The sequence below is a fragment of the Gobius niger genome (genome assembly GCF_951799975.1).
Source record: "Gobius niger genome assembly, chromosome: 14".
Taxonomy (NCBI): domain Eukaryota; kingdom Metazoa; phylum Chordata; class Actinopteri; order Gobiiformes; family Gobiidae; genus Gobius; species Gobius niger.
In genome coordinates this window covers 21298614-21321971 of record NC_136865.1, presented here as the reverse complement: position 1 = coordinate 21321971, position 23358 = coordinate 21298614, and the positions used below count along the sequence as shown (strand labels likewise).

Genomic DNA, 23358 nt, shown 5'->3' with positions numbered 1-23358 from the left:
TCAAAGGGCAGAGGGGCGGCGCGGAGAATCCTTAATTGCGCCGGCACCGTGTACAACATAGACAAATGTTTATATCTCGGCCCTCTAATGAGAAACCAATAGTGGATGCAAAAAAGCACCCGCCGCCTTTTATTATCCAATTCACTCCAACAGCCATCTCTACCTTCTCACGCCAACATGCAGCACACAAAGAAAAGCAGAGGTTCATGGAGTGCAGAAGCTCATTCATCAGCGGAAAGTCGTGCGGTGCTCCACGACAGCGCAAGGTTTGATAGATTTTTCTCGATTATGATGATACAATGTTACATCATTTAGCCCTAGTTAAAGGGACTAGAGGGAGTTTAAAAATGTTAAAATGATGTATATTACTATTGTCCTAATGTGTAGAATGAGCCCAGATCAATTCACTACAGCTGCCTCTAAAATCCTGCGCTGTCATTCAAAAAGTTGTTGATTCGGGTCTGAAGTGCCGTCATGCACAAGCTTAATATATAAACATCTAGTCCCTTTAAGTTTTAGATTTGGTTTTGCACCAGTCCATTACATTTACTCCTTTATATTTACTTATTGTCTACTATTAAGTTCTTACAAAGACTCTTATGTGAGAACTTATTTCAATTTGACCAAGAAATCTAGTTAGTGTAGTAACAGTGTTCAATATACATCAGTTAGCAAAAAGCTATTTTAAAGGACTAGATATACTATACATACTGAGATATATTCTTATCTGAGCTTAGACGAGTTGATGCGTAAGTGTCTTTGTGCGCTCACAGTCACGCAAAAAGACCAAAGAGGTTGTTAGCATTTAGGCTCTCCCAGCAGAGGTATAGCTCCAAACTGGGGTGAAGTTAGAAGCTACCAAGCTGTTCCATGTTTTCCTTATTTAAATACAGTTACGTGAGACGTTGCATGATCCAAGTACAGTTACACAAAATTTAACATGATTTGACATGGACATTGATTTTCTAAGCGGATAAAAAGGGGTACTATACTGTAAGGCGTAATAAGACCTTAGGAGCACTTCGACTTTATTGCATGGACTTCGAAGTGCTCCTAAGGTATTATTATGCCTTACAATAGAGTTCACCCTGAAGAATTAGTATCAAAATAATTCAACAAAATATAGACATTGACTTGACTTTTTTGACTTTGCCCTTTACCTTATTTACGGAATTGGTTTGTAGATTCAGATAGAAAGTATCAAGCACATGTACAAATGTACAAATCCGCTTGAGAGCTACTTGTAGCCTCTTGAGCTTCTGGTTGGAAATTCCATCTCTAGGAACTACCAGCAGTTCTTATATAGAAATTCAATTCTCGGACAGTTTTCTACATCTGACAGCCTTTTAACTTGAACGATTTGAGAGCAAGCTACAGACAGCTTAGTGGTTCTGTTTGCCCACATTTGACAGTAGTTAAGAACATTTTACTTTAACTTCATCGTAGTTACACTTGACACACACTCGATCTCATAAGGACGTGGCTTTAATCACTGCCATTAAATAATTGGACACTTCAAACATCGTCTAAATTTGTTTTGGACAAATGAAGCATGCTCTGCATCAAGTCACCCACATAATGGTGCGGGAGCTGCAGTAATACTTTCAAGATGCCGCTTCAAAGTCAGGCGCTTGGCTTTTAAGGCCCATACAAGTGTTTTAATGTGTGTTACAAGAGCGGAGAATGAACAGCAACCCGGTCACAGGGGACTATCTCCTCCTCTCATCTATCACCCACAATGCCGCGCAGTGGTGGGGTGTGGGTCCGGTGCCTTATCTGCCGCCGGCACAGGAGGAAGCTCGGGTCTCCAAAGGTCTGAGGTCATTTCCTCTGCCGCCGGGCCTGGCAGCACAAATAAAACCTCTCCATTGACTCAGCCCTGCTTTATTTCAAACGTCGCCGCTGCCTTTTAGGAGGCTCTGGTGGCCACGGATGGCAAATGAGTGGTTTTGGGGCTCTCATAACGCTTTCTTCTCTAACTCCCTCGTGCCATCACTAATTCTCCTGTAGTAAGTGTGATGTAAAATCTGGGTTTCAGCTGAATTTTGACCATTCGATTTCCGTCAGATCATTTAATAATCAGATCAATTTTTTTTTAAACTGCCTGCATAGAACAATACAAAAAAATAGGGAACATTTCTCTGTGATATCATGCAGATCCACGTGGGATTAATGAATCAACTGTACTGTGTGAGTGCGTGAGGGAGCACGATATGAGCTAAAAGAGATGCCCTTCAAAATAAATCGCACACTGCACTGGTAGCAAAAGCAAAAATAAAGCTTTGGTTGAACCATCCTTCAACCAAAGATGCTGGGGCAGCGGACAAAGACAACATTAGTGCAGCATCTGGGGATCTTTCTTCAGGCCTTGTGCCAGGATCTTGGGTCTGGAGTATCCTGCAGGAGGAATAGCTTATCCTGTGCGATAGGGCGTCTCTCTGAGGTGTTTTGATGTGTTGACCTTACCATTCCTGAGCTTGGCCTAATGGAGAGACTGGAGATACAATAATCGCCTGCAGAAATCAATTGCTTCCTGATATTCTAATATAAGACTGCATTCTATTCATATACAGAATAGAAAATCCAACCGTGCTCAGTATGTCAGGCATTCCAGTATTACACATGGACTGCAGATATACTCAAAACCACGTCTAAACAATGCACAGTTGATACAGTCAGAGGAAACAACAACAGTATAAGTCTAACCTGCAGCACTGTAGACTCCTAAAGCCTTTAAACTCCTGTATCCTCTTCTCAACATCCATACCGCTTGTCTACCTGAATGCACAGTTTGTATGCGTTGCTTGTGTACCTTTTCAAGTCTTGAAGTATGTGCGCCCGGGAGCTTACTGACAGTACGGTGAGGAAGAATGAGTCAGTGCTAGAGTTTCTTTTTTTTTGTGTGCCTGGTTTTGGCATGAAGAGGAGCAGCCGTCAGCGTCAGACAGGCCCGCTGTGATGTGAGGAAGAGGATGGATAGATCAGCATGACCACTGCGCTGCCGGAGCTTTAGCACACCTTCGGGCTGACGGATGGGGAGGGCATCTGGGGCTATGATTAGTCTCCCTGTGCCCTTTGTGTTGGGAGTGCGTGGGAGAGGACAGTGATGTGCAACGCTGGTGACTCTTACAGGGATTTCTATAGGGAGAGAGACGTATAGATACGAGTGGGGAACAGCCAAGCATTGAGAGTGTGTGGGCAGAGTATTTGTGAGCTTAAACACATTTCTATGCTTACAGTAAAAGCCCGGAATATACCTTGCGCCAGTTCCAAAATCAAATGAACACAGAATATTGCATCAGTGCCTCGTGGTTGACTTCAGCAGGCTGTTGCTTACCAGAGAATCCCGACTCACTTGAACAGGGTCAATGCCAGTGCAGGCTTCAAGGCAAGAAGCCAAAAAGTAGGGTGCTACAGGAAGAAACAGGATCTTTCTCTGTCACATTTTGCTATATCTCTTCAATTTGCTTTTTACTGCAAAATACAAATAATCCTATGCTACATGCTGTTACTTCCAAGATTCCAAGATTTCATATTTGCTACAAGTTCCTCACAATATGATAGAAAGGAACTATTTTTCCTCCAAACGGCACTTGTGTAAGTACAGTAAATGGATGTACATGTGCGTAGGTGTGTTTATGTTGGACATCACATTCAGTAATGCATGGCCAGTACTTGCCAAAACGCTCCACCTCCCACACACTATCCATCACATCTCACGCATCTTTCTTCATATTATCTGATGGTAAATCCTACACTCTGACACCTGACTGACATATAGTGTACATTTCAGCATTCAAAGATGTGTAACTTTACTGGTCAATACAAAAAGTCTGGCGGAGAAACAGAATCGCTACACGAGTGAAGTGTTTCACTTCGTAGCTGACTTAGGAGAGCAGCAAGTTATGAGTAGTTATGAGTACAAAGGGACATGCTGTACGATCATTCATAATCAATACAAAGCTCAAGGAAGCGATGATACTACTATAACTGTAATACTAAAGTGCACTTGGACTGTGGCCTGATTAACTTGTAGCATATTAAATTCTTGGTGAAAACTGCACTCTTCACAAGTCGAGCCAAAATGGCCGCTGCACAGAATGATTCATGCGTGCAGTTTCTCGTGTTCCTCTCTCGCCTCTCCTCTGCCTGTCCATCCATCTTGCACTTCTCTCTGGGTGCGGACCGGGCCCATCCTTTCCACTCGTAAAATACTTCTGCTTATATTTGCTTTTTGGCACTGCTCAGCGCTGCATTCCAGCACAATGACTTATGGGAAATATGGTCTCCCAAACAACACAGAGCTAAGCCTGTGCTGAGCATGACGCAGGTCAGCTGGATGTGAACACAGAGCGAAAGCCAAGGAATGTTTCAGACAATTTTATGAATTCACTATTTCACTGGAGGCACATCATTAAAATGCTCATCTCCAATTGGTAAAAAGTGTGGGGTCTGAGTACATAAACTATTACACTGAAAATTCCTCTGCAAGATCACATTTTGAGGTGCACACAAGCAGAGGGGGTTGTTTTTATTTCAAAATTGACACAGAAAATCATCTGCCTCCCAGCGTGTATTGATTTCCCATATTTGTTAGTTGTAATTTCGGCCAACTGCCCTTTCTGACACATCCTTCTTTATTTATGATTAGGACAGACAACCAGCACCACCACTGCTGGATTACTCACACTATAAATACTACAACAAGTTTTAAAGTGGTGATTTTGCTACATATACATTCCTTCTCTATTGTAAAATGCTGCTAACTCAATAAAATAAAATAAAGATAGAAGTTTATATAATAATTCAGAGATGTATCACAAGGTGCATCATATCCCTTCCCTTCTTTTTACCTTGTGCAGTCTGTCTCAGTCTCCCGGAGTCAACCCCTGCACGGCTTCTAACCTGTGGACACATCCCTTCTTTGGACTTGAGCCGATCTGGACTTTTAAACGAGGACACCCACAGTAAGGGACTGCCAGGATAATCAGGCCCTCTTCCCCACTCCAAAAGGCAGAGGGGTTTGACCTAAGAGCATGCCTGGCAGGATGAACTCCAGGTTAAAAAGGCAGCTTCACCTTGAGAGGCCACAGCTCAGAGCCTGGGAAGCCTCAGAAAGCAATTAAAAGTATTGATGGAACTTGAATAGCTCTTAAACAGACACTGCCAGCCACCTCGGGCCAAACAGCGCACAAATCTTTCCCACCCCCTTCACTGTCTCATTTCAGAGCATCTGAACGCGGCATAAAGCCCTACATGTGTTCGCAGCCAGGAGAGGCAGCTGCAGCAAAGGAGGGGTTGAATAGAAAAGATAGGAAGATGCCAAACAGGAGATAAAAAGTAAAACAAAAGCACCTTAACAATAGGAGATTTGTGCATGTTATTGCCTGAGTGCTCCACTGACAATGTGCTGTATATGACTTATATTATTAAGACACATAGAAGATAATCCTTTATGCCAGTATCAGGGGGAAGTTGGTAACAAATTCAATGTTCTGATATTTGACATTGTAAAGAAATATTATGGGAAAAACAATCGAAAAACGTGTCACAATTCCAACTAGGCAATGGCACGCCTTCAGGGACATCTGCAGTTTTTCGCCCCAAAATACAATTTCTCCCATTTGCCAATTTGTGCAATATGGGAAACAATGGGACACATTCCAAGTCTGTGGGAACAAGCAGCATTCTGTCGTCCAGAGTCTCAGTCCATAGCCAAGAAAAATATTCTTTATCTCAATGGTCAGTACATAATCTTAGTCTCCCTAGGTTGGCTTAAAGCAGAACTAAGTAACTCCTTCCTCTAGAGGCCAGAAGTCATAGCATGTTGCGTTTTTTTACTCATTAATTGTCCGTGAGAGTAAATACTACGCTGACAGAAAAGACAAAGGGAGAGAAGGATATTGTACATCCAATTACACAATGGAGATAATTTCTTCACTCAAACTTGGCTGTAAATACTGTTTAAGTGGCGCTAGTCCACAGTTAGCTTTGCCCGTTAGCCTGTTAGCTTCTTCTTGATTTCATTTGTGTGTATTGCGCCTCTGACCCGGTGCAGGGAAAGCTGCAAGTGTGGTTTTCTGGCCAGAGACACCAGGGGAAGTTGAAAGACCCCCCAATCATCCCATTACCACTTGTATTACCCCCAGAGGGACTACGGAAAGGATTTATTAAGGTTAACAAGTTACTTAGTACTGCTTTAAAGGGACTATAGGGAGTTTAAAAATGTTAAAATTAGGTATTTTCCTCCCCCTACATGTTCAAGCAATTTCCTAATGTGTAGAATGAGCCCAGACCTGTTCACCACAACTGCCTCTAAAATCCTGCACTGTCACTCAAAAAGTTGTTCATTCGGGTCCGAAGTGCCGTCATGCACTAACTTAATATAGAACCTGCTGTTCCGTGTAAGACCTGAGGTGGCAGTAGTGAGTATAAAATGACCAACTTGCATCTAGCCCCTTTAAATGTACTTTATCTCAAAAAGTGAAGAATTGTCATGAACCAAAATTGTGCACAATGGTACTCCCACTTTTAGTAATATCACAGAAAAAAAGAAAATAAATCACTTCTGTAGAGGAAAACTGTAGAATAAAGTACAACATTGTCATTGGTGTGATGAGAGAAAAATAATCAGCAACAACAACCAAACTTACAACAAAATTGACAATGACATGACGTGAAATCAACAGATGGGCAGGAGGGTGACGTGGCGCAGGGCAGCACCCGATGCCGCTTCTGTGCCCAGAGCTTTCCGAGACGCATTTCGCTCTGATTTACTGCACTGAGCTTTGTCTGCCAATGTCTAAACCGCTTGGCTTTTGCTGCCGCTCTAATGACAAGACAATGGCTGCAGGTCGACAAACAGCTACAGCTAAACGACGGAGCCCATCACTCACCTTTGCACTGGTTGGTGTTCTTGTCCAGGATGGCTTTAGTTGACACTATTTTCCCATACCTGTAACAAAAAAAAGAAAGAAGAATGAACAAAGATTACTCAAAGCTGCGCAACTGAATTTAAATACTGCTCCAGGCAAGAGGAAACAACATTGCAAATATAGTTAAAAGCTCAAATAGCCAAAGTAGCTTGTGTCTTCTTTAAATGGCGAGAGTTTACCTAAAATTACAGTGCAGTAGAGTTGAGAAGATGCTTTTTTTCCCTATTCTATGCCATTTAGTTGCAACCAACAATTTGCAGAGTGGCCCAAATGTCGAGCCCACTGGACGTTGAAAGCACTTGAGGTTAATAACATTATGTGCAAGCTTGACTTCAAACCAAAGTGTGCCCCTCTGACATTTCCCAGGCTCACTGAGCATTTTATAAAGGTCTAAAGGCAGGACACGGGCAGCGGGCCACAGGTTAAAGCTGAGTTTCAGTGCCGATTAAGAGACTGTGAAAATGTTAAAATATGATTAATTACTGCTGATGGCAAAGCGCATTAAAGATCTGTGTAGATGCGGATGGATACAGTTTAGTAGAGGCGAACAAATATGAACCAGCAACAAAAGTTTTCTGTTTCTGTTCCTTTTTTCAATTTTCTTTTTTTCACTCAGGACCCAATGTGGGCAGCGAAGGTTGAAATGTTCATTTTCAACCTTTATATATTGCTTTGGCAGCAACAGCATCATGGTGTTGAGTCATACATTTTTAGAAAGATCTGGCGTTAAGGTAAGAGGACAGTTTTGTCATGGTCATATCTGGGCTGCAGAACATGGCGAGACACGGCTCACGACAAGGAGGCAATATGGTGCTTTTTAACGATAGCCCTGCGCTTAAACAGAAAACTCCCCTGTTGAGTACGGCTGGTTAAGCTGACAGGTGTTGTGCATGCAGAGTGCCTTATTAATTCCCGTGAACAGAGTGACCATGTTTGAACGACAGTGAGTAATTCAGCGTGCTTGTCTCAGCTAAATCGCCCCGCTCTGTTTGCCCACCAATACTGTCTGTGCAGCATGTTTGTATGTGTGAATATGGGTGAAGAGCTTGCACACTTACAGTCGTAGTACAGTTCATTCAGATGGATTTGAGACCTCTTTTAATTATGAGCACACAGACTGTACTTCACTTTGCTATTGGTGAAGAATTACACAAATTCATTTATGGTTTACCTTATCAAATTTGTGAGCATTAGACCTCAGTGTGTTGCTCCCATAGAGTTGTGAAAAAAATGTGCTTCCCCGTGAAGAATTGGGGGTGTTAAATACGCGTTAGGAATGTGTTATTTCATGTTCTCCCTCTTTGCATAGTTGCAATAAAAACACATTTGAAAAAACACAAAATAACATTTCATTGATAGACAGACAATCCCACACCAAGGTTTATGCAGTCAGAAGTCACATACAATACTTTAAACTATCACACAGCCAAGTAATCTATGTATTCATCATTTATGGGAAATTTGTATAAATGCGGCAATTGTAGAAAACGGGCAACTTTTGCACCAAAAATGGGTAAAACTGGCAGAAAATTTCAGCAAAACATAACTGAATGTACTTTTTGAATTTTTTTAAAGATAATCATTGTTTTATTTTTTAACATGTCGCCTGTGTACAGCAGCCTCCTGCACCCCAGGCCTGGGGGGCTCTGTCATGCTAATGCTCATGCTAATGCGTATGCTAATGCATATGCTGATGACGCTGAAACTCAGCCCAGGACAGATCAATAAGCAGGTAATAGGCAGTGATCAGCTGAGAGTAGATTCGTTCAGATTGAAACTCTGGTGAGAGTTGGGTCGTTGAGACTTATAACTACAAAGGTGTTTACCCACAGGTGAGAGTAACCTTGCCAAGTGGTCTTTATGTACTCCATGGGCTGAGCTGAAATTTTAGTGTTGCTGACGAAGCCTTTTGGATGTGAGATGAAACATCCTACACTTAGACTACAGAGTACAGACTCAAGAACCTTCATCGAAGATAAAAATGTTGGTCTGTTATAAGTTCCCATGATACAGAAACGTACAGCTCATCAGCCAGTATGTAATTTGTTTGAAGTATAAGGGCAAAAAAATATCTTTTTTAGTATCACACATCAACATAGGACTAAATAGAGTGACATGATCCTGAAGCAACTGAAAGCTTGCTTTGCTCATCGGCACACACGCACAGTCGCACACACACATATAAAAGCCAATCCACACATAAGGGAGAAGCAGTGGTGCATCCCGACCCATATTTCAGCAGTGGGGGATAATTGTGCCATTTCTCAACGAGTGGCGGAGACTCTATTTACTGCACGCTGCGGTGGGGTGGGTGGAGGATATGAACTGATGAGCTCCAGAGAGGAAAACTACCAGCCCGCACACATTTACGGAGATACTGCCTACAAAAAGCCACACACCAATCAGCGAATTGTCTCTCTCGCTGCTGCAGATAAACAGGCCTCTCCAGCTATAGGCATCCATAATCTACGGCAACAGAAGAGGGCCAGTGTTTGATCACACTGAGACGCACTCAAACACGAGTACTGGAGGGGTGGTAAGTGCTGGTCTGATCAGAGGCGTGCAGCGAGAGATTGGGGGAACAGCAGTGCTTCCGTTTTTAGGCACAAACTGAGGGGAAATTGTACAAAGAGAAGCAATGTGCAATCAGCCGTTTCAGTATTCCTTATTATGTTGCTATAGGGCACAAAGCGATCTTTTGTTGAGGTGATATACAACTATTCTCTACCCTCAAAGTTCATCTACCCTCCGGGGTTTTGACGTATTTGTAAATGCTTAAACTCGTAGGTTATTGACAACAATAAGGTGCACAATAGCAGAATGATTTGCACTGCTGCTCAGTGAAAAGGTTGTAGATCAAATTCTTGAGCAGGTGCACAATATCAACTCTTAAAATGTTTTATTTATCTAGTTGACCTTCCCTTATCAAGGATAATCTTAAAAAGGAATGAGTGTGATTTCTAGGTTCAACGATTGGAAGCATAAATGATCAAGCTTTAAACTTACGACACATTTTTAGTAGATAATATTCTTAAAGAGAATAACAATTTCCTCATGAATTGAGAAGGTCATCACGAAGGCCTCGTAACTATTCAAGAACCTTTCTACAGTGCTCACTCACTTCACTGTCGTGTAACTACTTTTCTTTTTAGCTCTTTAAAAGCCATCTTACTCTGATAATAAATTAAACTGTGATTATTCATTTCAGTTGTAAAGTGTGACATTATAACATCCTCAATGTCATGATCAAAACCATATTCCCTTCACTGTTTATGTCATTTTCTGCAGAAAAACAACAACAACCAAAACAGTATAAGTCTTCATGTAATTTCAAAATCATTCTTTGGGATTGTTAATTACCATATTTGTGAACTGCAAAAATCGTTTATGCGTCTGGACTTGGAGACTGTTAAAAGCCTGCCTTTTGGCACAAATTAGGAGAGAAGTTGTCATTAAAAGTTTGTTTGCACTCTGGGGAAGGCGAGGACAGTAGCGTTTGGGAGCCAACTCATCAGCGCTTGCCTCATTAAGCGTTAAGGATGGCTCATGAGCGCGTGCTATCCGCAGTCCACCCGGATGAAAGCGGAAGGTGAGGGCGTCCATAACAAAGACATATTGTGGTGTTGTGATGTGTGCGTGTTCATGCGCCTGCTCTGGGCCAGCTGCACGGGGCTTTGATGTGGCAGCAGCAGGTTCCACACTGCGCCGCTGTGGCCTGTCCGCGCTAATCCTATTTCAATCACTCTCTTCGCAGCCTCTTATCTGCAACTCCACTGGCCCTCGCCTTCTCCGCACACAAATCTCCCTCAGCCATAGCCTCTCCGTTCCCCCATCGCTGTACTTATTTCCTCCTCCTCCTCTAATAGCAATCCCACAGCAATCATTTTCTGATGCAATGTCAGATCAACCAGAATAAACCGATACGCCATGTATAAAGCGGCGAGGAAAAAAAAATAGTCGACTTTGGGAGATGTTTAAGGCTCGGAAATTGGACAAATCGAGGCGGGTGTAAAACATGTCGCCCCATTGACAGCTGTCAGAGAAAATGATAAGTCCGAAAGCCGAGTAAAAGCTAGCGAGTGACACCCCGCATTTATAGAGTTGCGCCGGATGAAGTGTTGCACGGCGATTACATTTCTGCCTGCAGATTGAAGTGGCTCTTCGGAGCGTGTGGGCAGCTGCGGGAGAGGAGCAGGAATACAGCCCGTCACCGTGGAGCTGGAGGATGGACAGACCACCCAAGTGTTGAACAGGGACCAGCCAGCTCCATAGGGCGTCCTGGACTGATACAAGTGTGGGTGGGTGTGTGCGGACGTGCAAGGCCCTCTATTTGGACAGTGAAAAGTTGGCAAGCATCGGCACAGTTCCTTACACCATGTGAAAAAGATACATGCTTCAAACCCACTTTTCAATTTCGCTTTTTCTTGAGAGATTGCCATAGCAGCATCATCAGAAATATCATATAGTCGTTTTACTATTTAAAAAAACCTTTTTGTAGTAGTCCCTTGTATTAACCCCAGGTAATACAAGTGTTAATGGGATGATTGGGCGGTCTTTCATCTCCCCCTGGTGTCTCTGGCAAGAAAACCACACTTGCAGCTTTCCCTGCACCGAGTCGGAGGCGCAATACACATTATAAAATCACGAAGAAGAAGCTAACAGGCTAACGGCAAAGCTAATTGCGGGCGAGCGCCACAGCAGTTTTTACCGCCAAGTTTGAGTGAAAACAATTATCTCCATTGTGTATTTGGATGTACAATATCCCTCTCTCCCTTTGTCTTTCCTGTCAGCGTAGTATTTACTCTCACAGACAATTAATGAGTAAAAAAACGCAACACGCAAGACACCTGTAGTGGCGCTTATTGCCTCTAAGATAAGATAATCCTTTATTGATCTCAAAATGGAGGAATTCACTTGTTATTAGGGGCATGATTCACATAGTCCTGCTTTAATCGGCATATATCTATTGCCCATTATGCCCTGATTCTTTTTTACTTTAACTTAACCAGGAAAGTACAGCTGAGGTTCAAAAATGTTGCTTGCATGGAAGGTGCTAGGCCTAGAGAGGACCGTAATGTTCATGTTCTAGGGGAAATCAGAGCATCCAAACAAAACATGGACACAGGAAGAACATGCAAACACAGAAAGGCCTCACCGGGTCGGGGGATCAAATCTGTGGCCTTCTTACTGGGAGAAGAGAGTGCTAGCATCTGTGCCACAGTGCCGCCCAAAGGTAGCAATGCTGGGGTGAGGTTGCATACTATAATAGTTTGCTACAGTTTGCCGTAAACCGTTCATTTACTAAAAAAAAAAAAAAGTGCATTTAGATTAACTTCTTATCTCAGAGCATCTGCTTGTGCAATGGCAGGAAAAGAACAGCAAACTTCTCTTAAATGGCAACAGAAAAAAAAAAAAAAAACGTGAGCTCACTGCAAATCATCTATAGAAAGCTATACAGGGAAAAAAAAAATCACACCTTGGTCTTGTACGAATGCACTCATCTCTTCCCCCTCGCTTGGAAACAACACTTGCATTCAGCACCTCTGCCGCACCTGTGCACGAGATGTGGCACAGGTGCAAAGCCTCCACCACACTATAGAGAACAATGACTTCCATTTATCACTTCTCGCATGGCTCTTTATGCGCAAATAATTAGCCCTGTATGGATTCGCAAATCAAGGGGTTGTATGCGCGTAGGAGCAGGTGCGACAAACAACACGGACGGATTTACTATTCACTTTGAGCTAAAGATATTATGTCTTAAGTGCGTGTTTTCTAAGGTTGGGATATGTGGCAATATGTCATCCCATGCTGCCTTGCCGTGAGGATTTGTGACAGCTTTGGAGAATAGAAAGCGCAAATGCCTACAGTATGGTGTCACTAACGCTGTGGATAACCTACACCTTCTTACTTTGTGTTGCGTTTTGTTATTCTTTGATGGTAATGCAAGAGACAGGTGTCACGGTGGCAGAGACAACAAGAGGATAGGAGAATGCGGAATGTCTTCTTAGCACTTCAAAGATAAAACACGGGTACAGGGTGCAAGGAAAAGGCGAGCATAAAGAAAATGACAGACAAAAATAGATGGGATGAAAGCCAGGTTTTTGCATAGCTCGTGCATATTGTACTGTATATGCTGTAGCCTTGTCATTGTAAATCTGGAGTGAGTCTATTGAGGAGGCAAGCGCAGCAGCTGGCCTTGTCGGTTTTATAGCAGATCACACGTCCAATCGCTGGCACATTACTGTCTAAGCTATGTGGTTCAGACAGAGGTCAGTCTTAGGCCCGCTACCCACTGGGATTCCGTGTCCTATTTAGAATATTTAACAGGCTTAGGACTGGGAATTAGAAGAAACTTTAGATGTATCAAGACTGAAGAAAGGTGACAGAAAAAGCGCTGGTGTGAATAAACAAAAAGGGCAAATCCGTCTCCGAGGAGGTGGACTCTGAGATGAGCATCTGGTCAACGAGCCACCACTGAGCCAAAGTCATGACCGCGGAGCCCGACGGTGACAGCAGCGAGGCATTGTTAAAGAAAGTAAACAAAGTAATGACGGAAATAAGATGCTAAGAAGGTGTATGAGATGCAACAGGCAAGATATGGTCTTTGGTGTAGATATAGAGCTTGGGATTATATTCTGGGAAAAGGACTATGCTGCATAAAAATAATTAATGGTGATTTTTAAGGCAAAATAAGAAAACCTTTGTTCATCCCACAATGAGGAAATGATTTTGATGCAACAGCCAGTAACAGTAACATACATTTTTCACATGAAAGTTGTTGAACTGTTCCACGGCTCTCATCTCTATACTGCTTTTAGCTAAAGGTGGCACGGTGGCATAGAGGTTAGTGCTCGGGATTCACAGTTTGAAGACCCCAGGTTCGATCCTCAGCCGGACAAGGTTTATCTGTGTAGAGTTTGAATGTTCTCCCTGTTTCCTGTGTAGGTTTCCTCCGAATGCTCCAATTCTCCTGTCTACTAAAACATGTACAACAGGCCAGAATGAATGAGAGAGTGTTTGTCTGCGTGAGTGATGGTGGTCGGAGGCCGATGGCACAAATTGGTAGCCTCACTTCCGTCGGTCTATCTCGGGGTGGCTGTGGCTACAATAGTAGCTCACCTCCACCAAATATGCCATGGATGAATAATTTGTACAGTGTGGCGTAGGACTGGGCAATAAATCATAGTAATTCGATTAATTCATGCTTTTGAAAACAGACAATGTGGAAATGGCTAAATGGCTAAATCTCTAAATCTCGTCCGTCACTCCATGTCTTCTTCATGTGCGATGTGCGGCCAATTTCGCAGCGTTTCAGAGGAGAACCCAGCGGCTTTCTGAAGCTTTACTTTTAAGAGTAGATTAGGCATATTTAAAACATAAACAACAATTTTAAATAATTATATATTATGAATCTAAATATAAATGAGCTGTTTTCTACATATTAAGGATCTGCAGACTCTATTAAATTTAATTACAATATAATCGATTAAAACTGTAATCGTTCATACTGGCTGCACAGGCTTATAAGGCACAATGTAAGCATAAAACAGTATTATTATTAATGTTAGTCTATGGACAATGTTTGCCTGTTTTCCACAAAATGGTGGATTCCAAGGATAAAGTTCAATCAATTCAATCCCAAACTCTACGGAAACAGAGCAAGCCATGGAATGAGAGGAGGCGGAGCTAAAGTTAGGGAGTGATGAAGATTAGAAATAATGACATCAATACAGTTAATACAAGATAACTGGAAACAACACACACAGATGGTGGAGACGAGGGATATTGAATTTACTGTAAAGAATGAAGTTGTAGTTAGAGTTGCACACTAGCTAACAGGTAGCCTTGACAAAGTCCAAAACAGAGGTTTAAAGACGTAATTTTAAGTTTCACCTAAATGATGAGGGACTGCAAAAGTAAAAAACTACAATATACTCAAAGCAACATTTTCTAGTAGCTTTCCTTGCATTAGAGGGATTTTACTTTGGGGCTCGGGGCTGCTAGCATGCCTGATTTGGAAGGGTTACAAGGAACTAACCTTCATTTATTTCCATCACAAATAAGCTGGAAGTGACAGTAATCCAGCCACAGTCTCCCCTTGTATCTTGAGGACACAACCTCTTTGTTTGCTGTGAATTAGATTTCCCTGCTTTTCCTGCTCTCTGAGGAGAGTTTTGTTGGAACCGGTGTGAGGCTGGTCCAGGGAGGAGCACTCAGATATTTCGCTAATAGGATAAATCCTTTTTTTTTTTGGCTTTAGTGCTCTATTTTTGCTCTGGCACCATCTCGACGTGAGCTGGGATTCCCCCGTGTGCCTTTGGGTTTGCAGTGAAGTGGCAAATATTTATTCTTTCACCTATTTTCCTCAGTAAATTCGGGAATGGACAGGAAAGTAATGCTATCCAAACTTAAGTGTCCTCTGAGGTGGACTGTTGATATTGGGCACAGCTTGCTCTCTGTGGTCAATAGCTGTCATCTGCAACTCTAATTTCAATTTTTCTGAACTTCCAGACATGCCATTCCTTTTCATTTCACCTCGAGAGCGAGCGAGAGATGACATGTTGATTAGGACCATTCAAAGTTCCCCACCTCTGCACATAATAGAGACAGATTATAGCCGCTAGAAGCACTACCTCCTCTAAGTTCCAGCTGGGCAATTTGAAAAAGCTAATGGAGGTGATTTGAAAGTTTGTGCCAAAGACATATTATTCGCGAGTTTAATTTAAAACAATTGATTCCAGCACATAAGGCGTTTAATAAGTAAGTTTTCAATCAAAGGACCTGTCATTTTAGGTGCTATTAGGAGAAAAACTGTCTCCTTCAGTAAAGTTGGTTCATTTTTATTCCGTCGGCACATCTGCTGTGTAGGTGTCTGGCATAAATCACCTGCAAATTCATTATTTAACTCAGATTCCAACTGTTTAACTTGGTAATAAGTATCAAGCCTGGCTTTAATCAGAGGTTTATGATATATTATTGCTGTGTCACTGAATCACTTTGCCTTTAAAATTAACCTTTAGAGCCGCATTACAAATACACTCCGAACCTTGATGATGAAAGATAGTTATTAGTTTGATTCAAAGCAACACCTCGTGCCTTTTAACTGAAAAAAAAAAAGATACATAAAGTGTGGTCCCTGGATGGTGCTCTCTCTCAAAAAAAGTGCAGTTAGCTTTCCAGCATCTGAGCAAAGAAAAGTGTTTTAAGTAGTCATCTGTGCTTGGCAGAACAAATAGGCTTTTAACATGGTGAGAGGAGATTTCAGAGAAACAAGTAGAGCCAATGGCAAGAGGAGAACATGTCTTCAATTCAACCCACCACAGATGACAACTTGGAAATAACTTTCCACAGCAGAAAACAAAGAAGTCCCCTAAATAATCTGCATGTCACCTGTGTTCAGTAAACTTGTCGACTTAAGAAAAAGAGACTTGAACGAGCTCATGAATCATTTTAGAGCATTTTCTCCAGTTCAAGTTTACCCAGGTTACACACGATAGGCTAGAGTAATGCCCCATTTGAAAGCTAAGAACTACAAGACTCATCTAAATGGATAATTTTCCTCACGTTGTCACTTTTGTTGACATTTCTTTTCATCGCATCTCGTCAGATTTTTGCCACATTTTCATTGCTTTCTGTCACTTTTCTGTTACTCTTATTTTTCGCCACATATTTTCATCACTTTTTTTGTCACATTTCTGTCGCTCTTTTGTTGCATTTTCATCCGAGGTTTGTGTCTCACCTTTGTTGCTATTTTGAAGCTTTCTACGAGTAGCTCTTAGATTTGGGTAAAGCCAAACTGGAGAAATGTGCTCGGCTCAGGTGGGGGTTAAGACGTCAAAACTTCTGCTCTTCATTAACCTCAACCATTTAGTTTTGTCAATTAAATAATAAAACATGCCAGCCTATGTGGGTGAGGGAACATTTTTGTTGAGGTTACACTAAAAGACCTGAAGTGGAAGATTATTTACCGCTGTTAGGACACTCAACACTACTTCAGAATGGTACCACACATTGTCACTTCACTGCGCCTGTACATTTACACAGTATAGGCACTCATAGCAGCAGCGGTGGTGTGTATGAGCCAGAAGCATCATCCGCAGTGGGTATCTCGCTCCTCTGTCAGAGCTACTGTCCCGGGCCGCTCTCAGAGGCAGCCCTGAAGAACAGCTCTGTTTGTTTGGAAGTGTCTGTCCTGTCAAAACGCCCCGCACTCTGCCGTCCGACACGCACCGACGGACTCATCTTTATCTGTTGTACTGCCGCTACAGGATACTACTGTAAATGAAAAACGGAGTGGACGTGGGAAAATGCCAGGGGATAGAGGAGATTTAAAGGCGTCATTAGTCAAATGGTTTCAATGCTAGCAAAAGAACTTGTTAACATCTAGTCACCAGTGAGTTTAGTGAAAGAGAGACTTCGAGATTTGATAGATTATTTCATACACTGTATATTGTAATGCAGACCCCCAGGAAATGGTTAAACATCTTAAACAAATTAGCTTTAACATCTGGTACGCTACAAACAGAATGAGCAGTAAATGTAAGAGAAGCTCTTTTTCCCCCAGCTTCTAAATAGGCACACACTGTCTACGTGTCATGTATACAGTAATGGGCGCATAAATAATTCAAACTATCCGCCTAAGGCTAAATCAGCTCCTCCGCTCGGCCCGGCACTGAAATCGATGTTTAGGGAGGAAAAAGGCGTTGCATCGAAGCCATTTGGGTCTATAAGTGAAATGAAAGTGTCACTACTGATCAAAATGAGCAGTGCAGAGATTAACATGATAAAAAGGTTACATAATGTAAATAGGGTAAATAGACACATGGGTAATATGGTGTTAGTAAGCAAAATACTGTGGGAGTTTGTGGCTATGTGGCTGCTCAGTGGAGGTCAGCTGTCTCTTTTGCATAGACTTATTATTGTTTTATGTAAAGATTTCAAAGTTATCTTTTGAAAACGGTCATGTGGCCTGGTCTAGATGCTTGCGACCTTGGTTTCTGTGACTCAGGTCATGCTAGAAAGTAAGAGGTTTCAGAGGGAAAAAAAATGCTTGTATACACAGGGCCTACATGATAAATTACAGTATCTGGAAATCCAATTTTATGCAACCCACAGCAAGGCCAGCCATAGTAAACAGGGAGAGTGCCATGGCGTATTTAGGACAGTAAAAGCAACACACATATCCTCTCATTTGACCTTTAATAAGCCTTACACTCACAACAAGTTGGTCATACTGTTATTATCATTTGAGTTTACTTGTGATATACTGTCGTATTTGAATTTGGCTTTAATATAGTAACTAATGTTCTGTTGTTTTTGTTCCTTCTCATCCATTTGTGGCCAGAAAAAAAGGGAAAATAGCCAGAGAAATATGTCCTCTTCAGGGTTTTTAATGTTTTGCAGCAGAACTCTATGGGACAGCGCTCCCGTAATAGTCTGGCGCTCGTGTCAACACTGGACCACAGAGACTCATTACACGTAATGTGCTCTAGTGAGAACCAGGCCCCTGTTCATGAACACAGGTGGTCCCAGGGTCACCCCTCTATTTCTGATGCCCCCCTACCCCGCCCTCCTCCGCTCATCTCATCTACTTAGCATAACTCATGGCTCTTTGCGGCAGAAACAGGTTATTTGGACAATTGGAGGCGATTAGCTTTTGATTTTGGCGATGTTCGTTTGATCAGGCCGAGGCAGAGAGTCAAACGCTGAGCTGATGGGAGGGCACAGCTGTGCCACAGTCATGGCTCAAAATCAGAAGCGGGAGATGTGCCCCAAATGTCACTACTACTGCAAAATGTTATTACACAAGGAAAAACGTTACCAAATAAAGTCCTAAAAACAACAAAAACAACAAAACCGTGTGCAGCTACTGCTGTACAACAACCATTCCCTATAACTTTAGTCATGTATTTGCTGTCATAAGCTGGATCACATTTCCTTACTTTGAGACCTTATTGGAAAGGTTAAAGTATTTTGAACCAAATGTAATAAGAAAGCATGTGTTCTTAACAATTTCTTGAGCTACTTTCCATCTCTGTGTAAAGTTAGATGAGGGGCATTCCTGAGGGTTGGTTGGTAGGGGACCTTTCTCCTTTCACTTCTGGCAGTCGAAGGCATGATTTGCGCCGCTGGCAGTGCTAATGGGAGCTGCTTTGTAGCTGTTATTCCAGGTGTGGGTTCTCTCAAAGCATAAAAAACAAGTGCACTTCCCCTTTTTGAACATGTCGGCTTCCTTTCCCCGAGTCCTCTCCTGGGTGGTGGATGGGGATTTCTAAAAAATGCGCCCACTTCATCAGCAATAACTTCTGGCATGTTCCTGTCAACTGTTAAGTATAAACTTTGCTTCAGGTTTTGAATCCAGGAGTCAAGGGAGGCTCCATACTAGCTATAATATTGGCAACTGCGTTTTCATTGTATTTGGATAGTTTTCCACGTTAAAACTCCAAAGAGACAATATATGCAAAGAAGTGTATAAAAGATTGCAGCCTTTGCCAATGATGACGAATGTGATTGCGATACCGATTTAATTGCAACTAAATTTGGAATATACTTGAACTTGAGTAGGTTCAGGCTGACTGTGCTAGCCAAGTGCTCCCCTGACTTCTGAGGAATTAGAGTCATGAAAGAAGAATGAGGGTGCCTGATGATTGGTTATTCAGTTGGGTTGTAAACTCTCCGCGCCCTGAGTATGGTGGGCATTCACGGACTTTTTCTGGCACGGTTCGCGGCTGGCTCCACTGATCTTTGAATTGGCCGAGAACACAGTTGGGTTTAAGGCTGGCAAAGAGCCTCCACTCCCCCGTTGGAGCCAAGGAATTTTTCTCATAATATCGGCTACTTCATTCTTGCCATCCATCCCCTTCCATCTATTCCATCTATCCAAGCAGTGCTCTCACTTTCTGGGTGTACAGCCAACGAATCCCCTCTGTACTCCTTTGGCCTCTGTCTTTGCCCATATATTAGACTGGAGACTGCGGAGAAGCGTCGGAGAGGCCAGCTGAATCAAAACCAGATGAAGCACCAACAAAACCGTTTAATTACTCATTCGACAGCTTTCAACGTGTATCTCCAATCCCTAAGACAACTTTATTTTCAATTCTGCCATTGCTTTCCACTTTAAGGAACCTTGTGAGGAGCTTGATTATGAAACAACAATTCCTGTGTATAATAGTCCTAATCAACTAACCTTTATTTAACTGGAAGTTTCACGAAAGCTGAGGACATACTTCACCTTTTTTCAGTCTTAAGAGATTGAGTAAAACTGGGCGGTCCACTTTACACGACTGAATTTAGCGTGATTGCAGAAAGACTGGGGGTTTACACGTAACGAGTGAGAATCATGAGAGGCCACACTACACAGCCGTCACGCTGCTGAAATACATATTTTATACTGTGGTGCATCTCTGTCCTCCATCTTGGCTTTATTTCTCTATTTGGACAAGAAAGACTGACCCCACGGCCCAGATCAGTCTCTTTTGTCAAGGTCAAGAGACACGTGTACCCGGATTGGTCAACAGTGTCATGTAGTCGCTGCCTGCTGCGTTGACCAGCTCCCAGCACGGTTCTATGGCGCTTATTTACAAGTACTGTTCAGCTTGTTTGTAGTTTTGTAAAATTTAAATTAAAAAGAGGCGCAGAACTCTGGCATATTTCCAGTGGATTTAGTAAGAAGAAAAGGAATGCTGGGCTGACATCAGCTCTGTGACATTGGAGGGAGAAGTAGCTTTAGCCTGAAAGTCGTGAGTACTTCTAAAATTTGTTTGCAGTTGAGATATGGCTAGAACAAGTTGTTTTGTGCTGTTTGCCATTGTCTGCGTCTGGTGGTGGTTTACTTGTTTGGGCCGCTTTTATGATAGTGAAATAAGACAGGAGCTATGCAATTTTCTGTGCTGGACTCCATGTGTTCACATTTGGGTCTGCAAAATAGCCCACGCTTCTCATGTGTGTCCAAAATCAGCTTTAAGATTCAAACACGTTTGATTTACTGCGACTGGAGTTTTGTCGCGTCTTTCCGCTGCCCACATTACACGATTCGATTGCAAGACTTGAACCACTGCGACTGCCTTCGACGAGTCAAAGCTAACAACATCTATGGTCTTTTTGCGTGACTGAGCGCACGCACAAAGACCAGACAGGTACCCATCAACTCGTCTAAACTCAGGTAAGAACATATCTCAGTACGGAAAAACAGCGGGCTGTTCCTTTAAAGACCAACAACTCTATAGTTTGGGAGATTATGGTCGCAAAATAAATCATACAAACAAGGCAAATGGAAAGAAGCGTTTTCTCTAACTCACAATATCTCCAGCTCAGAGGAAATAGTCTATCCGTAAAACCCCTTTCATGTACTGAAGAGCAAATAGTTTTTAATCTTTATAAGGAACTCAATTTCTCAATATTATAATAGCAAACCAGAGAGGTTGCATAAAAATAGTATTTCATTCGGTTTCATAACTGCTGCAGAAAAAGTGATTTTTTTTATTAAGCTTGAAATTGCCTTAAATGCCTAATCTGTATTTAGCTGGAATCAATGTTTTTTGGTGATATTACACGAACAGGTGGGCTCTCAAATCCAATCCAATCCAACTCAATCGAGTTTTATTTTTAAAAGAGAGTCAGCCAAAGTTCTCTACACCGAGATCAGACAGAAAACAAGCGAAAGAGTAACTCAAATTTGAAGAACAAAAAGACACAAAAAAAACCCGTTGAAGCAACAGCTATAAAAATGAAATGTCAACATCGCGCAGAGGCAATAAAAATGTGTTTTGAAAAGAGATTCAAAAATGGACGATAAAAGAACTGTCTCATAGCAGGAGGCAATTTGGTCCTGAGATATAAAGCCGAAACAAAAAAGTTCACTTGTCGAGTTTTCACTGTTTGGACCAATGACATCTAAACAAAAGTTGGTGTTACAACAAAGAAAGAAAGAATAGAAAGATTTTGAAAACATCAAGGTCTGGTTAAGGATGCATACAGGAGGAAATACTAGAGATTGAACAAGTCAAGTGAACAACAAAACCATCACTGAATACATCACACAGGTCATATTTAAAAGCTGTCAAAAATAAGTAGCTCAGGGTCACTCCTGGACTTAAAGTTAAAAGCCAAGAAACTGTCAAATAACTCATTGCCCCACCATAGGGTCGTGAATGTTTGATTCTAATACTTTTGTGATTGAAAATGTGAACTGTCATATGAAGGGTAGCAGGATCTTGGAGAGCATGTTCACAAAGACGAGGTTACAGCCACAATAGAAGCATTTATTTTTCTGGCATCCTTCAGGCTCCCGTCAGCTACAACAATATGGCCAGTTGTCAAGAATGCATCAGTTTGGCGGCAGCGTGTTTGCTTTCCGAGATAGCGCTGAAGGAGGGCGGCGGGAGCAGCTTTTTTTAAACAGTGTGACACAACAAAAACCAAGCCCAAAGAAACCAGCTTTGCCTCATCTCACTGCCAAGATTCACAGCCCGGCACATACACTATACATCTGAGCACACAGATCCACACAAACAAGGAAAGAGCTTAGCCGCCTAATATACAACGTAAATTCAGGAAAGATTTTAAGCTTCACACAATATAAATGTGGGTGAAGTTTCTTTGCTCATGAACACTATGGGCCCGATCTCCCCCCTGGCGCAACAACAACGTTGTCCAAGACGATGTTGGTATCTTGTGTACAAATGTAACAGTGTGCCCGTGCTTTCGCCAGTAGCCTGTGGGTGTCCCTTAGGAAAAATAGGGGTCGGCTGAGGCGTGGTGTGCGACAAGCAGTGCTGACTATAACGAGCGCTTGCTGCTTCCTCTTGACTCTCGTCTTCTTTACATTAAAAAGCCTCATGCATGCTTTAAAGAGGGGGTATTATGCTTTTTTCAATCACATGGCACCAGTCTATAGCACAATACAATGATGACGAAACCTTCTGTTGGTCTGTAAATGTAGTAAATTAACATAACTGCCTTGTATAAAATTGCTCTCTCAAAATGGCTGTAGCAAATGTCTTGAAATAGGCCTCTGTCTCTTTAAGAACCTCTGACCCTTTCCAACACGCCACCTCCACACACTGTCTGTGGCATCAGTGGGGAAGGGGTTCTGCTGAGGAGCAGTGGTTGGTTACTCGGCTGGAGGTGGAGGCGTTCCTAGGAGGACTCAGGCAAAGCTATCCCTAAAATGGCTGCCATCAGAGTTTTTACAGATATCAAAAATACGTGAATGTGCCAAGGCAACACTTCAGGCATGTTTTTTAATGAGGGAATGACATAATAACATAATGTAAAGCTTGAAAAAGTCTTTAAGCTCTCGGCTGGACAAACTACAAACTATTTCCCTCACTGTGAGTTAAACACGGTCCATCTCCTGAATAGATCAATGGTCCCGCTCTACCCAAATCTAAAAGCTTCTTGAAAAAGTCTCAAAAAAGTG

The 23358-nt window shown here is 42.3% G+C and overlaps 1 protein-coding gene across 2 annotated transcripts in view; it reads right to left on the bottom strand.

The window, feature by feature from the left end:
* rbms3 (RNA binding motif, single stranded interacting protein) overlaps window positions 1-23358 on the bottom strand; it is a 269538-nt gene that overhangs the window by 184883 nt on the left and 61297 nt on the right. For both annotated transcript variants that reach the window (XM_079570999.1, XM_079571000.1), the window contains exon 3: window positions 6897-6955. In XM_079570999.1, coding sequence (XP_079427125.1) covers window positions 6897-6955 — 59 coding nt within the window. The remainder of the gene's footprint in view (window positions 1-6896; window positions 6956-23358) is intronic.